This window comes from Sciurus vulgaris (genome assembly GCF_902686455.1).
Source record: "Sciurus vulgaris genome assembly, chromosome: 7".
Classification (NCBI taxonomy): domain Eukaryota; kingdom Metazoa; phylum Chordata; class Mammalia; order Rodentia; family Sciuridae; genus Sciurus; species Sciurus vulgaris.
Window position 1 is genome coordinate 135627595 of NC_136467.1, and position 24341 is coordinate 135651935.

A 24341-nucleotide genomic window follows, 5' to 3' on the forward strand; every position below is an offset into this window, starting at 1 on the left:
CTCCACAGAAATGCAACAGGGGATTCATTTAACATGTGAATGAAGGAGATTCACTTGGGGATGTACTTGGGGATGGGGATCCATAGGTCAGTGAGAGCCCTGGCACCAAAGAGCCCCCACCTCACAGAGGGAGAAATGTAATAGATAAAAATGACAGCGAAAAATGTCACACTCATCAGGGTGGATCACACTCATCAGGGTGGTTGCTAGCAAACAAAAACAAAACAGAAAATCACAAGTGTTGGTGAGCCTGCGAGGAGTCTGCAGGCTTCCTGCACCGTTGCGGGGAAGGTAGGACTATGCAATCACAGTGAAAAATGGTAGGGTGGTTGCTCAAAAACACAAAAACAAAATCGCCAAGATCCAGCAGTCCTACTCCTGGCAGTGTATTTGGAAGAACTGAAGACAGGGTCTTGAAAATATATTTGCACACTCACATTACTATTATTAACCACAACAGCTAAATCATGGGTGCAACCCAAGTGTCAATCAGGGAATGAATGGAAAAAAATATGGCACATACAAACAATGGAATGTTATTTGGCCTTAAAAAGAAGGAAATCCTGTCATGCACTACACTGTGGATGAACTTTGAAGAACTGTGTTCATTGAAATAAACTGGTCCCAAAAGGACAAAACACTATGTGATGTCACGTACATGAGGTACCTAGAGTTAGTCAAATTCACACAGACAGAAAGGTGAATGGGAGCTGCCAGGGGCCAGGGTCAGACTTGTTGAATGGGTACAAGTTTCAGTTCTGCAGGAGGAAAAGTTCCAGGGACAAATGGTCAGGATGGTCACCCAGTTATGGGAACGTACTTAACCACTGTCGAACGGTACACTTAAAAGATAATTAAGATGGTAAATTGCTATGTGTTTTCTACCACCATTGAAACTTAAGCGTATGCAGAGAATGAGAGTAGGAGGCTGTGATTAAAAAAAATAATAATAAAAAGCAAGCTGGTGAATTCCAAGTGAGCAGTCAGGGAAGGCCTCTCCGAGCAGGGAGAAGGGAAGAGGAGGGCTCGGTGTCCCCTCAGGGTCTCCTGTCATCTCCTATTTCTACTGCTTTCTGATTGCCCCATGTCACCACCTGCTCAGGCTGTTTTCCTGCAAATGCCTCCTCTTCCAGTCCCATGCAGGCCTATGCTCACCAGGGTGACGGATTTGATGCTTGTATCTGGCCTAGGGCCTGTGCAGGAAAAAGTATAGGGATGAGGTCCTCCTTCCTGACTTTCCAGAGGATCAGAATCTACAAAGCAAAGCAGGCATAGGACTAAGGGTGCTGGTATTTGCATTTCAAATTATAGCCAGCACTTGAAATCTATCCACATAACCCCATACCTGCTGGGGGAGAATAACTTTGCTAGAACGAGTTTCAAAGATCTGTTCTTCTTGTTGTTATCTTTTGGCTAACATTGCAAAACTGGTATATCCATCCTCAAAAAAATGAACACTCTGTCAGTGAAACATGGACTAGAATATGAAAGTGACATAATTATTTCATGTTTCATAAAAAGGCCCTGGTTTTGGGTGGAATGAGCAGACTTCTCCTGCCTGGGCATTGCTGGGCCAGATGCCACCATCTGTCCATTGGCTTCTTGGGAATTGCAACTAGCTATGAGCTATAGTCAGTGCAAGGAACGGATCTCTCTCTACCACCTCTGGGCCTTCTCATGTTCAAAGACACCAAGGAGGAAAGGACACCAAAGAAAAATGGGCAGGATTGCTTGGAGATTTTACACAAACTCAGCCATCTCAACTAAGTAGCCTCAAGTCATAGAAGCCATTACGTCAGATTTTAAACAATGCCCCCTCTATAAGAAGGCAGAGGTATATATTGCATCCCTCTTCTTGTCTCACTTCCCTGTCTCTCCCTCTCCAAAGTCTATTCAAGTCCTAGTGCAAACCAAGTATATGGAGGTCAAGAATTCTGTTCCCATCTACCAGTGGTCTTAGTCCAAGTCCCCAAGGCTGGAATAAACTCCGGGGCCCAGACCGCTGGGGTATACTTAGCACTCACCTGCAGGTTTACATGTCATATAAGGAACAGCCTAAGGCAGGAATGAGCCACACTGGCTCCATTTCTCTTAGTGTCTTTTATTTACCAAAAGTCAGACAGCCCTCAGCATTCCTGAGCCTGGTGTGTGTAATCAGACCAGGAGTGAGGATAGCAAACATATTTTATTCTGTTTTCTTCATTTTCTAAATATTAGTTTCAGGTTCTGCCGGCTTAAATAATATGCTGCCTATCTGTCAAACCACCGGCTTGCAGAAAAGCCGAGCGCCACCTGCAAGCCCACCCCACGGCATGCATGAGCTGGACACTGACTGTTGACGTTGGCTCCACTCTTTCAGAGAATCTGGTGAATGGCGTGGAAGGAATGTAGAGAAACCATACCCTGACTCTCTGCACTGGTGAAAAGTTTCTCAAACTTACCAAAACAACTCTGATGAGACTTCTCCCTCAGCTTTTTTTGATACATGATGGATTACTCATGTATCAAAAATTATTGGGCTGGGGATGTAGCTGGGTGGTAGACTACTTGCCTAGCATGCACAAGGCCCTGGCTTCCATCTCCAGCTCCAGGGGGGATTAATGCTGACTTAATAGAAAAATTCTTATTGAATATTTATATGAGCAGGAATGTGCTATGTACAAAGGATTCAAGCTCAGCTGTGTCCTCCTCTCAGGGAGCTACAATGAAACTGAGAGCAATGACTCATGGGAGATCCACCAGTAGTGAGAAGGAAAAGGAAGAGAGGGACCTCAGGTTACGCTCACCACTGACCCTTGACTATGCTCATTAAAATACAATTTGCACATGAAAGTTCTCACCCAGTCACTGAGACTTATTCTGACTGATATCAACTCATTAATCAATAGTTGTAGGATATGGTTGTGCAATCATTTTGGAATCCAACCAACAGTTTTGGCATCCAACCCAAATCTATCTGGGTCATGATGTTTTTATGAGAAATCTCTGCATGCACCTCTGTGATTCAAAACTGTCTATATGATAATAGCAGCAGACCTGTTTCCTCATGGCTAATGTGATGCGATAACAGGAGAATAATATGGAAGTCTAGCTTCCTGTTAGCATTAACATTTCCTAATCACACTGGTACATCTATTTTGTAATACTGGGGCATTGATTGTCATCATGTTCCATGAAGTCATTTATTTCCCTCTCTAGCATTTAGATACCTGTCCCATGCCAGGTACAATCTAGGTACTAGAGATACAGTAGAGAACAGGAATGATTAGTTATCTGCCTTCATGGGGTATTCTCTTGAGTGGGCAAGTAGCATGCATGGAGAAACAAATATGCATATAAATGAAAGCAGGGTAGTAAGAAGTTAGACTAGACAGCCTGAGAAAGTGTCATTTAAGCAGAGATTGCAGTGATAAGATGTGGCTGAGTCTGGTCTGCCAAAGGTCTCGGGTGGAGAATTTAAGTATAAGAAAAGATGGGTACAAAAAATCCAGGGAATAAGAGCTGAAAGGCCCAGTGGGCTAGAATATGCTGTGAGTCTCAGGGCCTGATCCTGCAGTCTATCACAGGCCACAACGAGGCACCTGGACTGAGCAGTGCAAGTCACTGGAGAATGTGGCAAAGACCGCCAGTCACCCCCAGGATCCATTCTCCTCTTCTTCCTATAGGCTTGAGGCTGTAAGTCCACATCCCCGGACACCTTTGCCTGGAAGGTACACAGGCTACTGTTTTCTGGCCAAAGGGATGTAAGAAGGGATTCCTCAGGCTTCCAAACAGTGCGACGGACTGTCCCACCTCCCCCCAACTCCCCTCCTCTCCGCTGGCTGCAATACACACACCACAGAACCACAGAAGAAGCCTGAGCCCCCAGAGTCTGGAGACAGCCTTAGCTGCCTGGGTTGACTGTGTTGAGGGGAGAAATAAATTCCGCTTTGCTTAAATTCCTATGGTTCTGGTTTCCAGTGTTTCACAAGTGAAGCGACTGCTGAAGGAGACAGGGGGGTTTGAAGTAGGAGAGTAGAAGGTCTGCTCTGTGTCATGTGACTGTCACCTGGTTGTAAATGGAGGTGTGAGCGGGAAGCGGGAAGATTAGTTAGGAAGGTTTCCAAGTTAGTTATCCAGGCACGAAATGAAACAGCTTTGCCTCAGGGAGTTAAGGCAGAGGAGGAGCAAAACCCAGGGACTTGGAATGTAACTTGGAAGAATTGCTGAGGGGACTTGGTGATCAAGCAGAAGAGAGGAGAGGGAGACTCACACATTCCCGCTTCTGCCACCACATGGCAGTGGCCCTCCACACAGGGGGAAGAACAGCTCTGAGGATATGGGAGGAGGGTTCTATTTTGGCCACACTAAATTGGACATGCATACTAGATGTCCCAGTAGGGTATCCACTAGGTATTTGGATATATGAGTTTGGAACTCAGCAGGGAGGTCTGAGTTGGTGATATAAATTTGGGACTCTGGCATCTAGAGATAATTTAATGCCATGTGTTTAGTGGAGCCGATGGGAAGGAAGTAGAGATGCATAAATGGGAGCCACAGATGCAGTCTTCTTACAGAAAAAGGGAGGAATAAAACCAAGTGGGAGTGGTGTCATGAAAGCAAAGAGAGGGAACTAGTCAAACTGGGTCAGACGCCGCTGAGAAGTCAGTTAAGATAAGAATAAAGCGCTGGAGCCTTTGGCAGCCTGGGGGGTGTGGGTAAGCTCATCAATATCACTTCCACGGAGCAGTGGGGACAAGAAGCTGGAGTGGACTGAGGGAAGATGAAAGTAAGGCATGGAGATGATGCATGGAGCTCAGGTTTGAGGGGAGCTTGGCTGTCAGAGGGGAGAAGCAAGGCTACCATCTGCAATCCCATTTGCTGCCTATAGTGCTCCTATCCAGCACAGGAGTCACGAGAGCCATGTGGTTGCTTCTACTTAAATGAACTAAAATGAGTTTAAATGACAAATGCAGTCCCTCTGTCACTCTAGCCACATCTCAGGTGCTCCACAGCCATGTGCACCCATGGTTGGTGGGCTGGACACTGCAGGGAGAGTGAATTTCCTCACTGCAGCAAGTCTTGGACAGCTCTGGCCTCAAAGCCCCGCTGAGTTCCCCTTTAGAAATCACCTATTAACCAGGTGGGGTGGCGCACACCTATAATCCCAGCAGTGCAGGAGGATTGTGAGTGGAAAGCCAGCCTCAGCAACTCAGGGAGGTTGTAAGCAACTTAGTAAGATCATGTCTTTAAATAAAATACAAAAAAGGGCTGGGGATGTGGCTCAGTGCTTAAGTGCCCCTGGGTTCAATCCCCGGTACTAAAAAAAAAAAAAAAAAAAAAAAAAAAAAAAAGAGTCATTATTTTGGTTTGCTTTGTCTCCTCTGACTATGTAAGAGAGAGAATGAGGGAGAAAGTAAAAGCCTGTGTTTTCCTATTTGGTTCATGATACTGTTTGGATATAGTTTGTGACCAAGAAAACTCATGTTGAGGTTGATTCCCAAAGTAGCAGTACTGGGAGGTGAGGCCTTTAGGAGGTGACTAGGTCATGTGGCTTAACACTCCTGAATGGACTGATGCAGTCTTTCAGGAGTTGTTCCTCCTATGGGACTAAATTAGTTACCAGGAAAACAGGCAATTACAAAGCAAGCCTGCCAACCCCCCTCACCCCTGACTCTCTGGCACATGACACTCTCTAGTCTGCTTTTCTGCCATGAGGCCCCCACCAGAGGCTGAGTAGATGCCAATACCATGCTCCTGGAATTTTAGAACCATGAGCCAAAACAAACCTCATTTTTTAAATAAATTACCCATTCTCAGGTATTTTATTATAGCAAGAGAAAATGGACCAAGTTCTCTATTTGCTTTAATAACTTAGAGTTGTGACTATTGTTGATCTCATTGTTTTGTACAAATTCTTCAGGCTCATATTTATGAACTATTGATGATAACTTCCAACATTTGAAAAGATCAGAGATCTGTACCTTTTCAGAAGGTAACCATGTGAAGGTCTTTATTTATTTAAAAAAATTTTTTTAGTTGTAGATGGACGCAATACCTTTATTTTATTTATTCATTTTTATGTGGTGCTGAGGATTGAACCCAGGGCCTCACACATGCTAGGCTCTACCACTGAGCCACAACCCCAGCCCTGAAGGTATTTATTTCTTTGTGTTTATTTATTTGTGGTCCAAGGAATTGAACCCAGGGCCTTGTGCCTGCTAGGCAAGTGCTTTATCACTGAGCGACATCCCCAGTCCTACTACCTGCAGGTTTGGGATTGCTCTTTCATTCATTCAGTCTTTTATAAAGGGCGATGGAAATGCGCCTCTCAGCCCCTGGGAGGTAGCTCCACCGCTCCCTCTGAGCTCTTCTCTCCTGGAGTTCCATACCACACTAACACAGCTGGGATCGAACGGAAAAGCCAACTGTGCAAACATTCACTTCCACGGTCACAAGGTGGAAAGGAAAAATGCCAAAGAGAAGAGAGCTTGGGAAAACAGCTGAAGAGTAATCGCTCCCTGGAGAGAACATGAAATAAGACCCTTCAGTGACTGCAAAAAGGAAATGGGAAATAAGATCCAACCATGATTGGGGCAGAGAACACCACTGTGTTTTGGGGTAACGGCTGCAAAGGAAAAGAGGGACGTGAATGGTGCAATATCCTGGGACTGCAGCATGGACGGCCTGGGTGGGGCATTCTGTCATTCAATTAAGTCTTTGAAAGAACAGGATTCGGGTATCAAAGAGCCGCTAGACACCCTCCCCTGACTCCAAGCTCACATGAAAGTTCTCACGATCATTCCTACACGTGGTCGGTAGGTACCATATGTGTAGGACTCAAGCCCATAGGACACATGGGAAAACTGAACAATGAAGAAAAGAAGAGCTCCTTTTCAGTGACAAAACTGCCTAGGGATAATGTTGATGGTGAATCTCATGCTGGGAAACACAGGTTTGGATAAAGAGTTCTTTCTCTATTTAACCTTTTCCAGGGATGCTTTCTGCATCACAGGGGGACTGAACTCCTTAAGATGCCCAAACCACTTCCCTTTCCTGGCAGCCCATGGGACAAAAGGGGATGATCCCCAGAGTTCTCTCCCCAAACACGGGACAGAACACATTCTTAGCACATTATCTTCTCCCTCATAAAGCTGGCAATGGTTCTCCACAATCTATAAAACCAACTATCTTATGGCATCCATATCCCTCCAGGCCTGGGTTCCTTCTGTGTCCTGTCTGTGCACAGTCCCCCATGGCAACTCCTGTGGTCCCTGTGGGTGATGAGGCTGGAGAGCCACAGGAGCAGCTATACCATGAAGGGCCAAGGGAGCAGGGGAGCAGATCCACGCAGAGCCATCAACCTACTGAAACCTGGGGTGGGTCTGGGCTCTGCGACACTGGTCCCTGAAGTGGGGTGGGAGGACTGTGGCCACTCACAGGTGTGTTTTTGACAGTCTATAAGGTTCTTAAATTTTATGCTGCCATGTCAGTGAAAATCTTGGTTTATGTTAACACAGGCTTGATGGAGACTCTCTGCATGAGCTGCCCGTCACTGAATGTACACAAGACTTCAAAGACCACCCACATTTACATCCGGATTTATGCTCACCAAAGGCCAGATGTCACCATAACTGGCAGCAAAAATGCAGGTTTAACAGGGGCGTGAACAGAGTCGCAGGAGAATGGAGGCCTCACGTGTGCAGGATGACACAGGCACCATCAATGCGCCCGAGCCCAGATGTCAGGATGAGGACCCGAGACCATCTGTCTCTGTAAAGGCCACTTCATTAGCAGCGAGAGAAACAGGAAACAGGCCATAAGGAATGTTTCTAGTCTCCGTTACAGCCATAAGTGGACTAAATGCCTATTTAATTAATACTTTAATAATGTCACAAATCTAACTTTATCTCATGAGATGGAGACAGGTTAGCAGAGCTATTAAATGACATCCCATTACAGTAAGCGACTGAGGCTCATTCAGGACTGGGGAAATACATGACATTTGAGAATTCTGTGCTGCAAAAACCTTAAAATCATTAATGCCATTTTAGACTTAAAAAACTGTGTGAGAAGGCATCAAGTACACTCCAATTATTCAAGTCAAAATGCCAAAATAGATTAAATAAAAAACTGACTCTGAAGCTAGGCTTTTCTGCTATGGAATCCAACAAGGGTGAATGGGTAATTCTGTTTCTGGAAAAGATGTCAAAGTCCTATATTTGAAGCACTGGTTTTGAAATTGTATGTTGTTAATATTTTGGTTTTATAGTTATTTGGAAGTTGAGAGAACTAATATAAATTCCTTATGAGGTGTCTGTACACATTTCAATAATACTGTAACAACATTTTCTAACTCAAAAAGCGAGCGCGTTAGGAGTGACACAGCAGTGACACACAGGCACTAGAGCCACGAAGCCATGGGTGTGAACCCTGGCTCCTCTACCTCTCTGTGTGACTGTGAGTGAGTGTCCTTTTCTAAACTTCAGGTTTTCCATTTGCAAACTGGAGATGATAATTGTGCTACCACATAGGCTTGTTGGGTGGGTTAAATATTTATAGCACTCAGTGGTGCCAAGGTGTAGGGGACAGATTCGGGAAACATTAGCTTTTGCTTAATGGCTTCACTAGCAAATTAAACAAGGTCCAGGGATTAGAGGTATCAATTTCCTTATCTATAAAACAAGACAATTAATAGAATGCATTTTACTTGGTTAGTATGAAATTTACGTGTGTCTATGTATATCAGTACATATGTGCATATAACTTAGCTGAACCCCTGAACTTAGAAAATGCTTGTAAAGTAGCTTATTATCATCAAACCCCAGTCATCATGATAGTCTCAGTTCCTCTTTAATAACAAAACAGTGCTCAGCTGCTTAGCACCCTGCCATGTCCTGCTGTCCACAGGCTGGAGGGCACAGAAAGGGAGGTCTCAATCCGGACTCTGCTCAGCTCCTAACATGTCAGGGCTTGTAGATGATTCTAAAAAGAGGTAAAGGAGTGGTGTAATCCTGCTTCATGCACTGAGACTAAACTGTGACCAAACGACCCAGGATGGAGGGTCACAGCCTCCTGGCAAGCACTTCCGGTTCAATAAGGATAGTTACAGGTCCCCACTCAGAGAAGCCAATTCCATTTACCAAAGAGAACAAGTAACATTCATCCCACATTTGACTCCATCTCAGAAGGATTTGTTTGTCCTTGGAGCCCCCAGAGCTTGAGGTCAGGGCCTCACAAATGAAGTCAGCAATACCCAGTTTGGCAAATCAAATTGATGTCAGGGGACAAAAACAGAAATCCCAAGTCACACTGGAACTTGAGGAAAAATTCTCTCAATATCATGTAAAACAGATATGAATGGGGTACTGAGCTAGAAAGAAATGATCCTTCATTCCTCCCCTCCCCACATGCTGACAACCTTACTTTGGTTTGGAGGGAGGTCTGAGTCCTTTCCCAGAATTGACACAGAGCAAATATCAAGCAAGACTTGCTTTCAAAAGGCACAGGTTAGAAGGGACACAAGCATCAATTTGGCTTTTGAAAAAGAGCAGGCAGACCACCTCTGGTTGGACACAAAGCACCCTATCCTCTTCTACAAGAATCATCAAAGGCCTGCAGAAGAGGAAAGGCTAACAACACCTCTCAATGCGAGAACCATATTTTCAGTTCTCTGTGTTCCATGCTGGAAGTTCAAAAAGGCCTGTGAACTGCCCTTCTCACCTGGGCCAGTGATCTGTCCTGCACACCTGACCTTCTGCTCATCATGTGAGATGTGACCCAGGGAGCACCAGCCTCAGCTGCAACCCTTCCTTCCCTTCTCAGACTCCTTCAGGTTGGTTTCTAAGGGGGTAGAGATCAGAACTTTAAAAGCTGCCTGGAGACCCCAAGTATGACTTCCCCATTAAATCACAGAAAGGCATGGCATCTGGAATCTGGACCAGCAGGAGCTGCAAACATCACCAATGGAGGGACCACAGACCCTCTGTGGGTTGAGAGAAATCCAGGGAAAAGAGCTAGACAGGTCCTCAGAGCCCAGGAAGGAACCCAATGGATTTCCCTGCTCAGCCTCAGCATCCTTAGCTCTTAGAGGCCTGGATACTAAGCCAGGGGCTCATTTTACCCCAAATATTTACTAAGTCTGATATGTTCTTAGGCCAGCAAGTAGAAGGTGGTTTCCAAAGAGCTTTCCCCCAGAAGAATCATTTGAAAACAGGAATAAAATGAACCTTTTCCCATTCAAAGTAAGGCCTCCCATCCAGCAGCTCCTCACACCTGTTTGGGAGCATACATTCTGAAACCAAACATGTTGCAAAAGGGTCCACCGTCATTCCCTCAAGAAGGCAGTCAAAGGACACTTCATGTCAGAGTAGAGCAAACTGTAGGACCAAGCCAACAGCTGCCTTCTGGATAAGGAGCAAGTTCCATGAGTTAACATTCAAAAACAGCTGGGGATGAATCTCAACGGTTTGTCTCACAGGTGCAAGGCCCTGCGTTTAAGCCCCAGCACTGCAAAAAGATAAAAATTAAAGAAAAATATAGAGAAAATGTATATAAGCATTTTTTTCTAACACCCAGGGAAAGGAAAAGGGAGCGCTTTATGAATATATCTAAGTCTTGAAAATGGCTACCAGTGTTCTATTTCCTTAGCAATTAACAGAGCATTTGCGAGAGACAGATACTTAGGTGGTCGGATAAAAGAGTCAGGGTCCCCTGGAATGATTTGTGCAGAAGAATTTTTTCTAGAGTTTATTATCTTTTCCAATCTTTGAAGTGGTTAGGACTTTCAAAGTGCAGCATGTGGTGCTCTGAGTGCATGCTCTGAGAGGTCATTTATTACACCAGCCACTGGGAAAACAATTATGAAGCAGATTCTCACTCCCCCTACCTGACCACGCAGCCAGCACCAATCCCCCTGTGACCCTGAACTAGCAACTATCTCAGTTCAAAGTTTCCCTTTCATTGACATTCCCAAGTTTGCTCTGAGCCCCCAAATTCCTCAATGAGGAAAGCCCGAGCAAGGAGGAAGGGTTGATTATCTCAGTGCAGGGGTCTTGCTTTCTACAGAGTGGCATCCATCCAACACACCACATCCTGGAGGGTGCACAAACACACAAGTGTTCACCAGTGTTCCTCTGGAACTTCATAGTTTATGGATGTCGACTGATTCGTCCTCTCAACCCTCAGCAAAAATCTTCCAGAGATGGAAAAACTGACTAAAAGCAGTGAAGGAGAAACTTGTTCAAGATTATCACTGGCGAGTGGTATGGCTTGGATCACAACCCAAAGCTGGACTCTACCCCAGCTCTTTCTCAACTGCTGACGTGTGATGGTGCACACTGATGTGCACTTGGGTGTGCAATGAGGAAAAAGAGGGTAAGGGGTGTGGTGAGTTGTGATGTACTCCCTTTCAGTATGGGTAACACAGCACTGTGGGGAGAGGACAACCATCTCTGATTCAACTTGGTGAAATGTCTGAATTACCCATCAAGGCATGGGAATATAATGCTTCAGATGACTCGTTACTGAGTTACCTTTCAATTCATGTCTTCGACCCTGCAGAAATGAATCTCAAAAAAATTATTTTCTTGCACAATGAATTGTGCACACTTAAAAATGGTAGAATTGGCAAATTTTATGTTATATATATTCTATAACAAAGAAAATTTCCTTTCTAAAATACTTGATATAAGGACAGGACAATACTCCTAAGGGGCTTACATGAATTAAAACCTATGCTTGAAATTCATTTTGTATATATCACTGCACTACATCAACGTGACCTTTGCTACAGTTGCCCCTGACCTACTAGGCAATCACTGCTACATCCAAAGGACATTGTTCAGTGTCTTGCATCATTAGACAACACACTGGTCCCCTCCTTGGCCCCCAGTACCAACCTATTCTGACATGCCACTGAACACTCAAGCCTTTCCTTCCTGTCTTGCTCAACTGGTTTTTCCACCTCCACCTCTTATTTCTCTCATGCTACAAGGCCCTGGGGTGATCTTAGTTATTCTGGTAGCCTTAAGCTGCTACCTTTACCCTGAAGCTCCACAGACCTTGCTCCTGAACTTCTGAATAGCAAATCACCTACTAAAGCAATGCCCACAGATGCCCCAAAGATATCACCAACTGAAACAGAAGTCCTCATTCTCCCCCCTCTACACCCCCTCCCCAGAGGAAGGGAGTGGCCAGTAGCTTCAAACGGTAGGAACTGGAATCAGAATGCCTGGGGCCAATTCCCTTGCTTCACCATTTGGAGAAAAATCATGTCCATCCAGGTGCCTAAATGGGTCACCTGGTCATCCTGCCTTTTCTCTGCTCTTCAGTCCCCTAGGCAGTGGAACCTGGAAAGTCTCCTTGCCCATGGTCCTGACCTTCCTTCAGGCTCTTCCCCTTCCACACCTGGATGCAGCAATAGCCTCCCCGCTCCTAGCCTGGCCTTCTTCCTTGGCCTGAGTGAACCCACTAAAGCATGCCTTTAAAGGTTTTCCTTTCTTGCTTGGGGTCCTTCAGTGGCCTGACACTGTTGTGTCAGACGGAAGACAGAATCTTTGTGTGTTTTTCCATTGTCCATCCCAGGCTTTGCTATTCTTGACTTAGACTCCAGACAAACCCTAATCACCCACAGTAACCAGAATGCACTAGGCTCGGCTAAATTCTAATGAACCACAGTACCCAGAACACACGAGGCTCCAGCCAAGTGCTAATCACCCGTGGTACCCAGAATATACTAGACTTAGCCAAATTTTAATGATCTATAGTACCCAGAATACACTGAGCTTCAGCTAAATTCTAATGATCCACAGTACCCAGAACACACTAGGTTTCAGCCAAACTCTAATGACCTGCAGTGCACTAGGCTCCGCCAGCCTCTAAGAACTCATGGAAAATAGCAAACAAACTCATGGCTCAGGGGTCTCTTTCTCATGCCCTGGATCTTTACTTACTGAACTCAGTCCCAGAGAGCAGGAAAATGTGTCTGCTTCTGCATCTTTAGCATATGACAGTGCCAGCATTTATTATGCAATCAAGTGGCAAATTGTGATTCCCTTGGTACCTGGTAGGGTCTCAAATGTTTGTGGAACAAGCCAGGGGAGGTAGCACTCACTTGTAATCCCAGCAACTTAGGAGACGGAGGCAGAAAGGTCACAAGTTTGAGGCTAGTCTTGGCAACTTAGTGAGACCCTGTCTTAAAGTTAAGAAAGAAAAACAAAACTAAGAAAGGCTAGGGATGTAGCTCAGAGTACCACTGGGTTCAATACCCACTACTGGAAAAAAAATGTTTGCCAGGTGTTGTGGTTTGGATATGAAGTGTCCTCCCAAAGTTCCTGTGTTAATGCAGGAATGTTCAGAGGTGAAATGATTGAATTGTGAGAGCTAAACTAAGTAGTCCATCCCAGTTTGAATGGACTGACTGAGTGGTAATGTAGGCAGGTGGGGTGTGGTTGGAGGAGGTAGGTCACTGGGGGTGTGGCCTGGGAGGGTGCATCTTCCCTGTGGCTCCTTCCCCTCCCCCCCTCTGTTTCCAGACTGCCATGAAAGGAGTAGCTTCCCTCCACCATGCCCTTCTGCCATGATGTTCTGCCTCACCTTGGACCCAGAGCAAAAGATTCTGCCAGCCATGGACTAAAACTCTGAACCCATGAGCCAAGATAAACTTTCCCTCTTCTAAGTTGTTTTTGTCAGGTATTTTGGTCACAGCAATGCTAAGCTGAGCAAATAAGGGCAGGAGAAAGTGCTCTTGTGCTTCCTTCCATGTGGGTCGCCAAAAAACAAAACCTATACAATGTGCAGCAGAGCTCATCGGGCCTGATGCACTGATTGCTTTATGCTCTCAGGCAAGATCATGTCTTTCCACAAATAGTGGGTCTTGGCAAACCCAGTAACGACTTTACTTCCCACCCAATACATTTGGATATTCTCAAGAAGCCTGTTGTTCTTTACATGATTGCAAGGGGATTGATTTATTTCATCTTTAAATTTTCCTTCAAGAATAAGAAAACTGTCAGTCTAATATTGAATGAATATCTGAAATTCCTGGATTCCCTCTTCTTGTCATCCCAGCTTTTAGCTTTGTGTTCCATTCTGTCTTTCCAGGTGGGAAAGAAAATCCCAGGGGGTATAATAGGATTCCTGGAATTTATCAGCAAGCTCAATAGGCAAACATGTGGTCAGAGGAGAAAGGAGTTGGGGTCAGTGAGAGCAAGGCTGACAGTGCAGGGTCTGGCACCCTGGGGAAAGGGAAGTTGTTAACCATTAATCCTACCCTATCTCTTCATCTCTTCCGAGGTGGCCTTTGTATCTACCTGGTGCAGTAGCCACACAGAGATCAAGGAAAGAAGTCCACCCAAGCTAGTTTTTGTGTGGAATTGAGGAAGGCACAACCACAGGACCATGCACCCCTGGTTTCATTTCCACATGAAGTTTCAACACTGGAGAGGGCTAATGGTTGAACTTAGGATGCAAAAGCCATGGGATTCTAGACTGGGGCACCATGGAGCCCAGTAGTTTTCCATCTATTTTTGTTTTCCCTATTTCTTCTCCATGAATTATTCTAGGAGGGGACCCCAGGCTTCCATGGAACATGGTTTGAAAATCCATTCCCTGAATCCAGAGAGGGGGAAGAGAGCTCAGAGAGATCATGACATCTGTCATGGTTATAGACAGTCAACAGTGGGAAATCAGATCTCCTGATTTCCAGATCTTTCCACTTCCCCGTTTAGTATAGTGGACAGTTTTGTTTCAAACCAAGCACATGTGCACCATTAAAATTTCAGTTTGGGAAACACCTAGACCACAAGGATACGTGCAATTTAAAAACATCCTCCTCTATGTGGGGATGGCCTCCAAATATTAATTTAAAAATATCCTGTTACCTCTATTTGCTGTTTTTATTTCCCCTTCTGATTTTGAGACAGGCTTATCTTTAACAAATTCAAAACACCCATAGAAATAAGCACTTTGAAGTCTTTCTATACATTTAGGCAACATATGCTCACTGAGAATGTGGGTCTCAGTGATGCCGCTGGCCACTTATTCTTTCTCTGCCCTCATCTTTCCATTTTGAACATGCAGTGAGACAATATATCCTTACATGCCCTACAGGCATACGGATACTTGCATTCTTTTTCAGAGAAAAATCTATAAAAATTTCAGATTTTAGATAGCATGTAAGCAGGGACAGAAAGGTCTGAATAACTTTTATTTGCAGGACTGGTTAACTTTGAGAAAACCGAGTCCTCTGTGGCATGTATGGCTCCTGCTGGAAATCTCGTTGCTCCACTTGCACTCACCGGCCTCCACAGCATCCTGCCTCCCAAGGGACCAGAACTCCATCACCAGGTGCTTCTATTCTCACTCACCAGCCCCTAGAGACGCCAACAGCTGTGCATGCTCAGAGATGGGACAGAAGGATGACACAGTAGCAGAGGGAAAATGCTTTTTCTTTTTTGCTTATAAACTGGCTCCTCTGCTTGTCTCAATTTGCCTGTGTTGTTAGCAACATATTTCCAGTGACGAAAACAACCAATGGAGAGATACTGATCTGCTCTGATTTCCCAGTCATGCTCCCTTTGAACCTGGGTCAAACCAAAATTCTTCTGAAGCTTCAAAAAAGAAAAAAAGAGAAAGAAAAGAAAGGAGGAAAATGGCTTCTCAGAGGCTATTTCTTTAGTGGAAAAAGCCCTGTCCATAAAGTTGGTTCCAGCAGGGTGAAGGGTTCTCCCCACAGGGTTTCTGTGATGGGGAATGGCAGGGGAGAGAGAGACCCATCAAGCACCTGTAGCAACCCTTCACCCAAATGTAATGCAAACATTTGCACCCAGGAAGGAAGAAGTCAGCCAAGGAAGCTGGGGCCAGGTCTCTTCATGCCACACTGGGACATCTCACTCCTTGGAGCCCATTGATTGACTCAGTCCACTGAAAAAAATATATCTTACGGTATGGTGATGATGCTTAACCATCCTGCTGATGAAAATAGGTCCCCAAATTTTAGGCAGCTTACACAAAACCATATAAAAAAGTAACACAAATTTGGGGACTTCAGAAAAACAGAAGTATAACAATATATAGGTGAGTGAGGGAGAAAAAAAAGCCACCTCATATCAGAAATTCTTCAACCACTTCAACTGAGAATCTAAAACCATTCGTGTCATGTGAAAAAGAGAACACCACCCCACCCAGTGCAAACTGGAGATTTTTCTGAGTCTGTTTACCAGCCAAGTCAAGACCTGGCTTCTAATTTGCAAAGTAATCAGTAGCATAGTCACCTGTGAAATTTCAAGTCACTTCCTGATTATGAGTAAAATTTACCCAATTATTTAGACTGTATGGGTTGAAGGAGGGTTATTGCAATGAGAACGTCTTTGGGAGAAATTTTCAAGAAAAATGTTTATTGCCTTTAGATCAAAAAAGAAAAAGGAAGTAAGTTCTCTCTGCCAGCAAAAGATACTGTTCATTATTTCAAAGGGGGTACAGCTCAATGCCTAGAATTAATGAGGCCCTGGGTAATCCCTGCCATCAAATAAATAAACAAAGTAATACATTTCTCTCATACAAAACATTGTATCATTGACTTCTTTTGTTGTTGGTGGTGGTGTTTTTTGAGACAGGATCTCCCTGTGTTGTCCAAGTTGGCCTCAAACTCCTGGACTCAACCCATCCTCTTTTCTCAGCCTGCTGGGAAGCTGGAGCTATGAGTTCACACTACCATGACCAGAAGCTTCTTTTGAAGAAGACACATCTTGGACAATGCTGTGTCACTTTGCCTGTGATATTATGAGTCCTGGTTGGGAAAAGGATTCATAGCCTAGTCCATCAAGTCTGATTAAGTTGAGAAGTGACAATGTCTTGAGTTTTTGAAAAGACTTTATTAACAAACAGGGAAATGTGATCTATTCTTTTTCTTGGTCTGTGTTCTTGGTCAATTAAATCAAGTGGTTTTGTGTGTGTGTGTGTGTGTGTGAGTGTGTGTGTCCAGAGGTAAAGATAAAATTAAGTCACTGATGTAGCCCAAGTGTATTTAATTATTTCAGCGTATCACGATGGTCTCAGAGGCATGCAGACAGGAACCTCTGCCGTGGCCCTGCGTAAACTCATTTGGCAGGGCCCGTTCTCTGTTGCTACTGCTAATGTTCGCTCTGCTTCCCTGTAAAGACTTCCTGAGAAGATGCCAACAGTCTCTATTTTATGTCCTAATTACACAACCACTTCTCACTTTGGTAACTTGAAGAAAACAAAAGTTGAAAGGGTAGAATATTAACTACAATGCACCAATGCACCTTAACAAAAAAACCCAAAGCAGGGGAAAAAAAAAAAAAAAAAAAAAAAAAAAAACCTTGGGCAGCCTTGCAAATATGGCAGAAAACATTCACAAGTCAGTGGCATTTCTGGAAATGACATGCCCACCCTTCTTGTAAACTCCAAGAGAAATCATAACAGCAAGAATTATTACTTCCCTATTTACATGGCCAAGCACCTGCGATATCTAAAAAAGTAGGATAATCAGGTCTGTGATGAGAAAGGATAGGCCTATCAACAGAAGCACTGAGTGAAATAAAAGCCTGGTTGAAAGGGTAGAAAACTTAGTATCATTAAAAATATAACTTCCAAATAATCAGTGCCAAAAAGTTTTAAATGTTTCTTTGGAGTTGAGAACTTCTGGGCTGGGGTAGTGGCTCAATGGTAGAGCGCTTGCCTAGCCTGCATGAGGCCCTGGGTTTGATCCTCAGCACCACATGAAAATAAAAAAAATAAAGGTATTGAGTCCACCTACAACTAACACAAAATATTTTTAAAAAATAACTACCCCTATGATCTAGCTTATTAATAAATTTCCTTAAAGCAAAACACATTCTCAAGTTTCACCTATGCATGCTTACTACTTCTATATAAAACACCAACAAGCATATGAATTGGAATTTTATAGTCACACTGCCCTGTTGACTAGGAGCATCTTTCTGAACTTCCTGTCATCAGCCTCTGGGTTCTCCCAACTGCTGTGGACCCAGAGTGATGAGCTACCCCAGCCCAGCCCCACACCCTATATCCTACCCCAATCCCTCCTTCCCATTATGACTTCATTTCCATTGTGTTATTGTTATTGTTGTTGATTCTCCCTTAGCTGAGCTCTGCTCTTCTGCCATCTCCCAAACAAATCTCCCTAATTCTCATTGTTTGGTATTCTCTCTGTGAGTCCCAAGTCACCTTTCACATCCTTTTGCCTTATTTTAATTGTGCTATTCCAGATACCTTCTTAGCTCCGACAGTGGGCCACTGGTTGATACATGGACATTTTTATGACAATGGCATTTATCATCATGTTTGAATGTTAGTCCCACATCTAAGAAAACACAACCATCATTTTCTGTACCACGTTTTACTGCAGAACAGACGTAAAACTGCTCACATGAATACATGGAATAAAATAACGCAAATGATAGAGAAAAATGGGACAATGGAAACATTAAAATATGGAGGTCCAGATGAGACCAGGAAGGGAGGTCAGGACTTAAAGCTGGTATTGTCAGGCTCACACGTGAATTACTTACATCAGTGGTTGAAGAGTTCTAGCCCACTGGATAAATCTGGCTGACCATCTGCTTCATAAACCAAGTTTTACTGGAACACAGCCACGCCTATTCATTTATATATTCTTTATAGCTACTTTTATGCTACAGTGGCAGAACTGAATAGCTGCAACCAAGACCACATGACCCATAAAACCTAAAATATTTACTTGCAGGCCCTTTACAAAAAAAGTGTGCCAATGTCCAGGATATATGATTCTTTGTCTAGGAGATAAAAGCAAAGCAATTTCCTAGGGCAAGCACACTCTTTGTATGGCTCTGAAGCAGAAGAGAATTTTCTACAATTAGAGTTCGCAGTTTAATGAAGAAAAGTCTTCAGCGTCATTTTTACATTTATAAATACAGCAACAGGTTTCCCAGGGCCCATGGCACAGTGATGTCATAGCCAGTAAAGCGTTGTATGTAAATCTGAGACACATGAGGTTCAGGTACAAATCATGCCTGGTCGGGTTTAACTCAGGGACAGTCTCTAGAGATGACAAAGGCCAGCCCCAAGTGCAGCCCTTCCCTGGCCCTGGCAGACATGGCTAATGGATCCAGGTGTTCTCTTCTGCTGAGCCCTCAAGTGCCCTCAGAACTCTCCCTGTTCTCTGGCAGACTTAAGCAATCATTAGCACTTGGCTTGCAAGATAAAACCAATATGCCATCTTTGCTATAAAACAATTTTTTCCTGAACCCTGATGACTGGGGGTGGTGGGGCTGGGGTTATACAGTCTGCTAAGTCCCCAAACACAGCTATTCTATTTCTTGAAAGTACAGAACTGTACTCTTCAATGAGAGTCCACGGAGAAGGAATGGACTGCCACCCTCCCTCAACAATCAGAGTCTGACAAGGAAGGCTGCCTGGAGAGAAGACCCCATCAGATAGTCTGAGAGCAGGGCTGGGAGACTCCCCAGGAAAAGACCTGGGAACTGTTCCACTGCAGAGGCCGACAGGGACCAGGGCCACAGAGAACACAGACACTTTGTCTAGAGGCATTTGAGCCCAACACCCACAACACTGCCAAACACCTAGATCCAATGACCTTGTCACATATACATCTGGAAAGAATTCTCCAAGCAACGAGGGCTCCAAATTAAACATAAACAAACTGGAAAAGATGATTCCTAAGAAACTACAATTCAGTTAAATGTTGGAAGAGGATGCCCAAGCACCAATCATGGATTAAGAAAAACATACCTGTAGCCTTTTTCTATACCCCTTCTTTCCATGTAGTTAAAAATCTAGGTCATGTATTGATTTTATTTCTAGTGGAACAAAAATTTAGTTATCTAAAGAAGTCTTTTATTAGGTACATTTAAGAGAATTAAACTACTCTTATTTTATCATGATGGAAACTGCTACCAAATCTATACCTGACTCCTACCCATGTTGTCAAAGGAAAAGAGAAAGAAAAAACATGTCATAAACTATCCTGCAGTGTTCCTAAAAGATCTTTCCACTTGGTGACTGAAAAAGTGTAAAATATCCATCATGCCTAAAACACTCCTTCTCTTTATGGGCATGTGGTTGTCTTCTAGAAAATCAACAATGAATAAGTGAAACATAATCACATTTGACAGCAGAGGTAATAGAGCCAACAAACATGACAGATTAATGAAATAAAACCTTCTTAATCCTTTTTTAAAAAAGCAAATGCTACCAAATCTTCCCATTTATTTTTCTAGTTACCAACACTTAAGAGATCAATTCCAGACCACTTAAGATTACCTCTGGGCACAGGCAAATGTAGAAAATTTGCACTCTGCATGGCCTTAGAGGGAAAAATAATAAGAACAAAACAAAGACAAAAACTTTAAGAGTCAATGCAAAGGCTAAGTCCAAACCCTATAGTAACAGGAATTCAGTATTTTCTTCCAGAACCAAGTATAGGGATACCCAAGTGTGTACTGGATTTGCAAGTGGAGAGAATACCAATGTGGAAAATTCCAGAGGGAAGCGAAAGTCACCCCATAACAGCTATGGGCTGATCCCTGCTTCTCCAAGCCATTGTGCAACCTGCCGTGTCCTGTAATGGGCACTGAGCCCAAGCTGGAGGTAAGGATTAAGTGGACACTGGACAGTGTCATCTAAAAAAAAAAAACTCTTTCACAATCATCAAGGCCTCTAGTTTGTACTTCCAAAAGATTGCCATTGCAAACAACCTGCATGCATGGTATCGCTCCCAGAGCCTCACAGGCAATGGTACCTCTGTTAACTGTCGTTAACAGTCATCACAAAGGTTTCTACTTACGTAGCGCATACAAGGTGAGAATTATTCCAGCCAGGCAAAATCCTTCGAAGAACCTGAGTGTGCTGAACATTGTCACATTCACTGACAGTGCCACAGTCAGTCCAAAGATCAGAATGAAGATGATGGAGAACAGCAGCACAGGCCGCCGGCCCACCCTGTATTGGGAGAAGGGAGAGGAATCACCGTTAAATAGGATGACAAGACTGCTCAAACCCAGCATCCAGCAGGCAAGGCGCTCAATATACATTGAATGAGTACTGGACTGAAAGTATCCATACTGTCTAGACCCACTTCACTACATCATGACTACTAGGGGCAGAAAGGACTCCTGGGGACATTTAGCCCAACCCCCTTATTCTGGGCTAAGGAAGCACAGATCAAATAGCTACTGGGAAAGAGAATTGAGACATGAACCCAATTCCTGTTGCTGAGTCTACTTCTGAGTATAAACAGGGATGATTCAAAGCAGGAGGAACAAAAATCAATAACAACTCCCTAAACATAAACTTTGACACACCCAGCATTAAATGTCTTGAGAAATCTCTGACCTTTGGAACTGGACAGTAAGTCAACATGGGTATGGAGTAAAGGCTTGAGTTCTCTTTTCCAGGTTGCAAACTAAGCCAGGTACCTGATCCTACACACAGCCTGCAGAGCCAGGGCCAGGCCAGCTGCCAATTTGTTTCAGCTACACTCCATGACAAGAAGTAAGTCTCAAGAGAACACACACTAAGTCAAGATGGCTTGGACTTAAATAACCAGTGTGGTCCTGAGAGTGAGCTCAGCCAGATGCCCCCTGGAAGGGCAGCAGTTACACTAAATTCATGGATCATGGAGCTGGTCAGTGCAGGATTAGTGACCACTAGGGGGTGATGTGCTTTGGGGTGGGGATGAGAGGGAGGATGGGGGTGGTCCATGGGATGGGGAAGGAACTCACTAGTTCCCCATGCCCCCATGATAATCTTCCATCTTCGTTAACTCATCGGAAATAAACTGCAGTAACAACTAAGCCAAACAAATTAATATGTAACACAACCAACTTGAATCAGAAGGAGAGTTCATGGAGAGGCTGGGGCAGAGTGGATGCTATCTGCCAGGATAAGAAAAGGGCAAACAAATTCAGGTCCAGTACCCTAAACACCATGCAGCTTAGCTGAACAACTATCCTGGACCTATTTATGGCAAGGCTTCTATGTACAAATGAAACACTTGAAAAAGTCACATGTAGAGAAACATGTAGATTGGTGGCTACCCAGGGATGGGGATGAGAATGGAGAGTGGATTTTTTTTTTTTTTTTTATGATCACATTTCCACCATCCTTGGAAGGGAAGTGAAGATGTTTTGAACTCAGAGCATAACTCTGTAAACACGCAAAAACTCGTTTACTTGTGTTCTTTCAATGGGTGAGTTTTATGGTATTTAAATTCTCTCTCAAGAAAGCTCTTTAAAAAAAATAAAAAAAGACACCCAGTCAGGAATGGCCTGGCCCTAAAAAGGAGATGGAGATAATCTTTAGAACAAGTGGGAGCAGAAGCAACAGGAAAGCATGTCTGTCCTTTAGAACTTTCTAAGGTTCTAACCATCCCCATCCATCACTTGGGTTTTGTTCAATGAAGTTAAGACCATAAGCTCGATGCTGATGTACATCAGTGATCTTGTCTAGAGATATTAGATCTTATTTCCCTTGACCAGGGCTGTGGTTGCGAAGCTCTGACCAGGAAAGGGTTTACCAGATGATTCTATTCATATTCCATTCATGAACAGAATTAAATTTGAAATATGGCTTGTTTTCCTAAAATGAAGAAAGATAAAAATCTAATACCTATTTTTATTTCTCTTTATCTATCTCATCTGTAAAATGGGACTAAGCATCCTTTTGTAGTTATTGAGATCATTTGTGAAGGGAACTGATGGACATAAACAGAATACCTGGCATGAAGAATCCAGTTCAATGTTTCCGCTCTCATCCCTCCTGCAGGCTACATTGCTAACACCCACCAGACATGGTTTGCCAGGTTCTGACACGTTTTTGAAAAGATGATTGATTTTTTTTAATCTTACAGAAACCATTCTAAGTCCATCCCTCCTAAATGACTGCTAAAATCAGTAAGTAAAATTTATCATTAGGGATTATGGGGCCTATAAGGTCTTTGAAATCAAAGTGCCCTGATTTTGATTCCAGGCTCATACCACTTTTGAACTATCTGACCTTGGAAAAGTCCAAGCGTGTCCACTGAGCCTCGGGTTCCCTTTCACAAGAGGCAGTAAAATGCCTACCTAACAGGGTTGCTGTGGGGTATGGAAACATGCAAGAGACTCAGTGGGTGTTCAATACATGCTAGCTAGAAGCCTTGGAGTTCTAGCAGGAGCTGGCTCCCTAGGGCAGAAATCCCTAGGAGATGACTGATAAAATCACATTCCTCAGTCTGTAATGCAGAGGCCTTTTTCACTTAGGATCTGTGGCTGGCAGAAAAATGGCCCTGAAAGATGTCCACGTCCTAAAACCTGTGAGTATTTTAACATTCAGGGCAAAAAGGACTTTGGATGTGATTAAGGTTAAGGATCCTGAAGTGTGGTGGGATGACCTCCCCGGCTGCAGGGAACCAGAGAGAAGGCAGCATGACGACTTGACTTGCCATCTCTGGCTCTGAAGATGGAGGAAACAGGCAGAAGCTACAGAATGCAAGTAGCTCCTAGAAAGCCAGAAAAAGCAGGAAAATACTCGTCCCTGAGCTTCTAGGGAGGAGCACTGCCTTGCACACCCTTGTTGGACTTGTGGACTACAGAACTGTAAGATGATTACTTTGTGTAGTCGAAGCCACCAAGAATGCAGTGATTTGTAACAGCTGTCATAGGGGACCATATAGGGTCTCAATAGGAAACAGACATCCATGTAACAGGAGGAGATTTTAATAAAGGGATTATTTATAAAAGAGCAAGTAAGCTGGGAGAGAAACCAAGAGGGACAGTGCCCACCCTTGCAGCTTTTAGCAGGAGGGAGCTTGGGGGACAGACAGCCATGGGTGGCAGAGAGGTGCTATATGGGGGGCCCTGACAGAAGGCAGCAGTCCTTCCAGCTCTGCAGAGACCAGGGCCTGACCTCATGTTCCTCTCCCATGGGGCTGTGCAGCCTGTATTCCCCACTGGCCACCAAGAGCCCAAGGGCAAGGGGTACAGCCCATGAACTGTAATTACACACGCAGGACAGCCTGTGACATAGAAAACAAGGGAAGGGAGGTGGCACAGCCCCTGGCCTGCATCTCCTCTGCATCTGCACCAACGTGCCACCTAACCATTCCTAACGCACACTCCCAGACAAAACTCAGGCCAAAAGCATGACTTTTTAAAGAAAGTAGTATACTGTGTAAATGTTCCAGTGTGCTGACTGCATCTCAGAAGGCTTGCCCTCTGACTTGATCCACTTCCCCTGCAGTCATGAAACTGGGCCCCCAACAGTGAGGTCTGGAGTTCCCTTAACAGGGTTTATTTCCCTTTAAGCAAGGCTCAAGCAGGAGTAAAATGCCAAAAAAAAAA

The 24341-nt window shown here is 44.1% G+C and overlaps 1 protein-coding gene across 5 annotated transcripts in view; it reads right to left on the reverse strand.

The window, feature by feature from the left end:
* Positions 1-24341, reverse strand: part of SLC22A23 (solute carrier family 22 member 23) — a 181989-nt gene that overhangs the window by 115585 nt on the left and 42063 nt on the right. For 3 of the 5 annotated variants that reach the window (XM_079146377.1, XM_079146381.1, XM_079146378.1), the window contains one exon: positions 20807-20961. In XM_079146377.1, the coding sequence (XP_079002503.1) occupies positions 20807-20961 (155 nt within the window). Of the gene's footprint in view, positions 1-16944; positions 17209-20806; positions 20962-24341 lie in introns of those variants that run through there. The other 2 variants (XM_079146380.1, XM_079146379.1) reach the window with 1 other exon arrangement.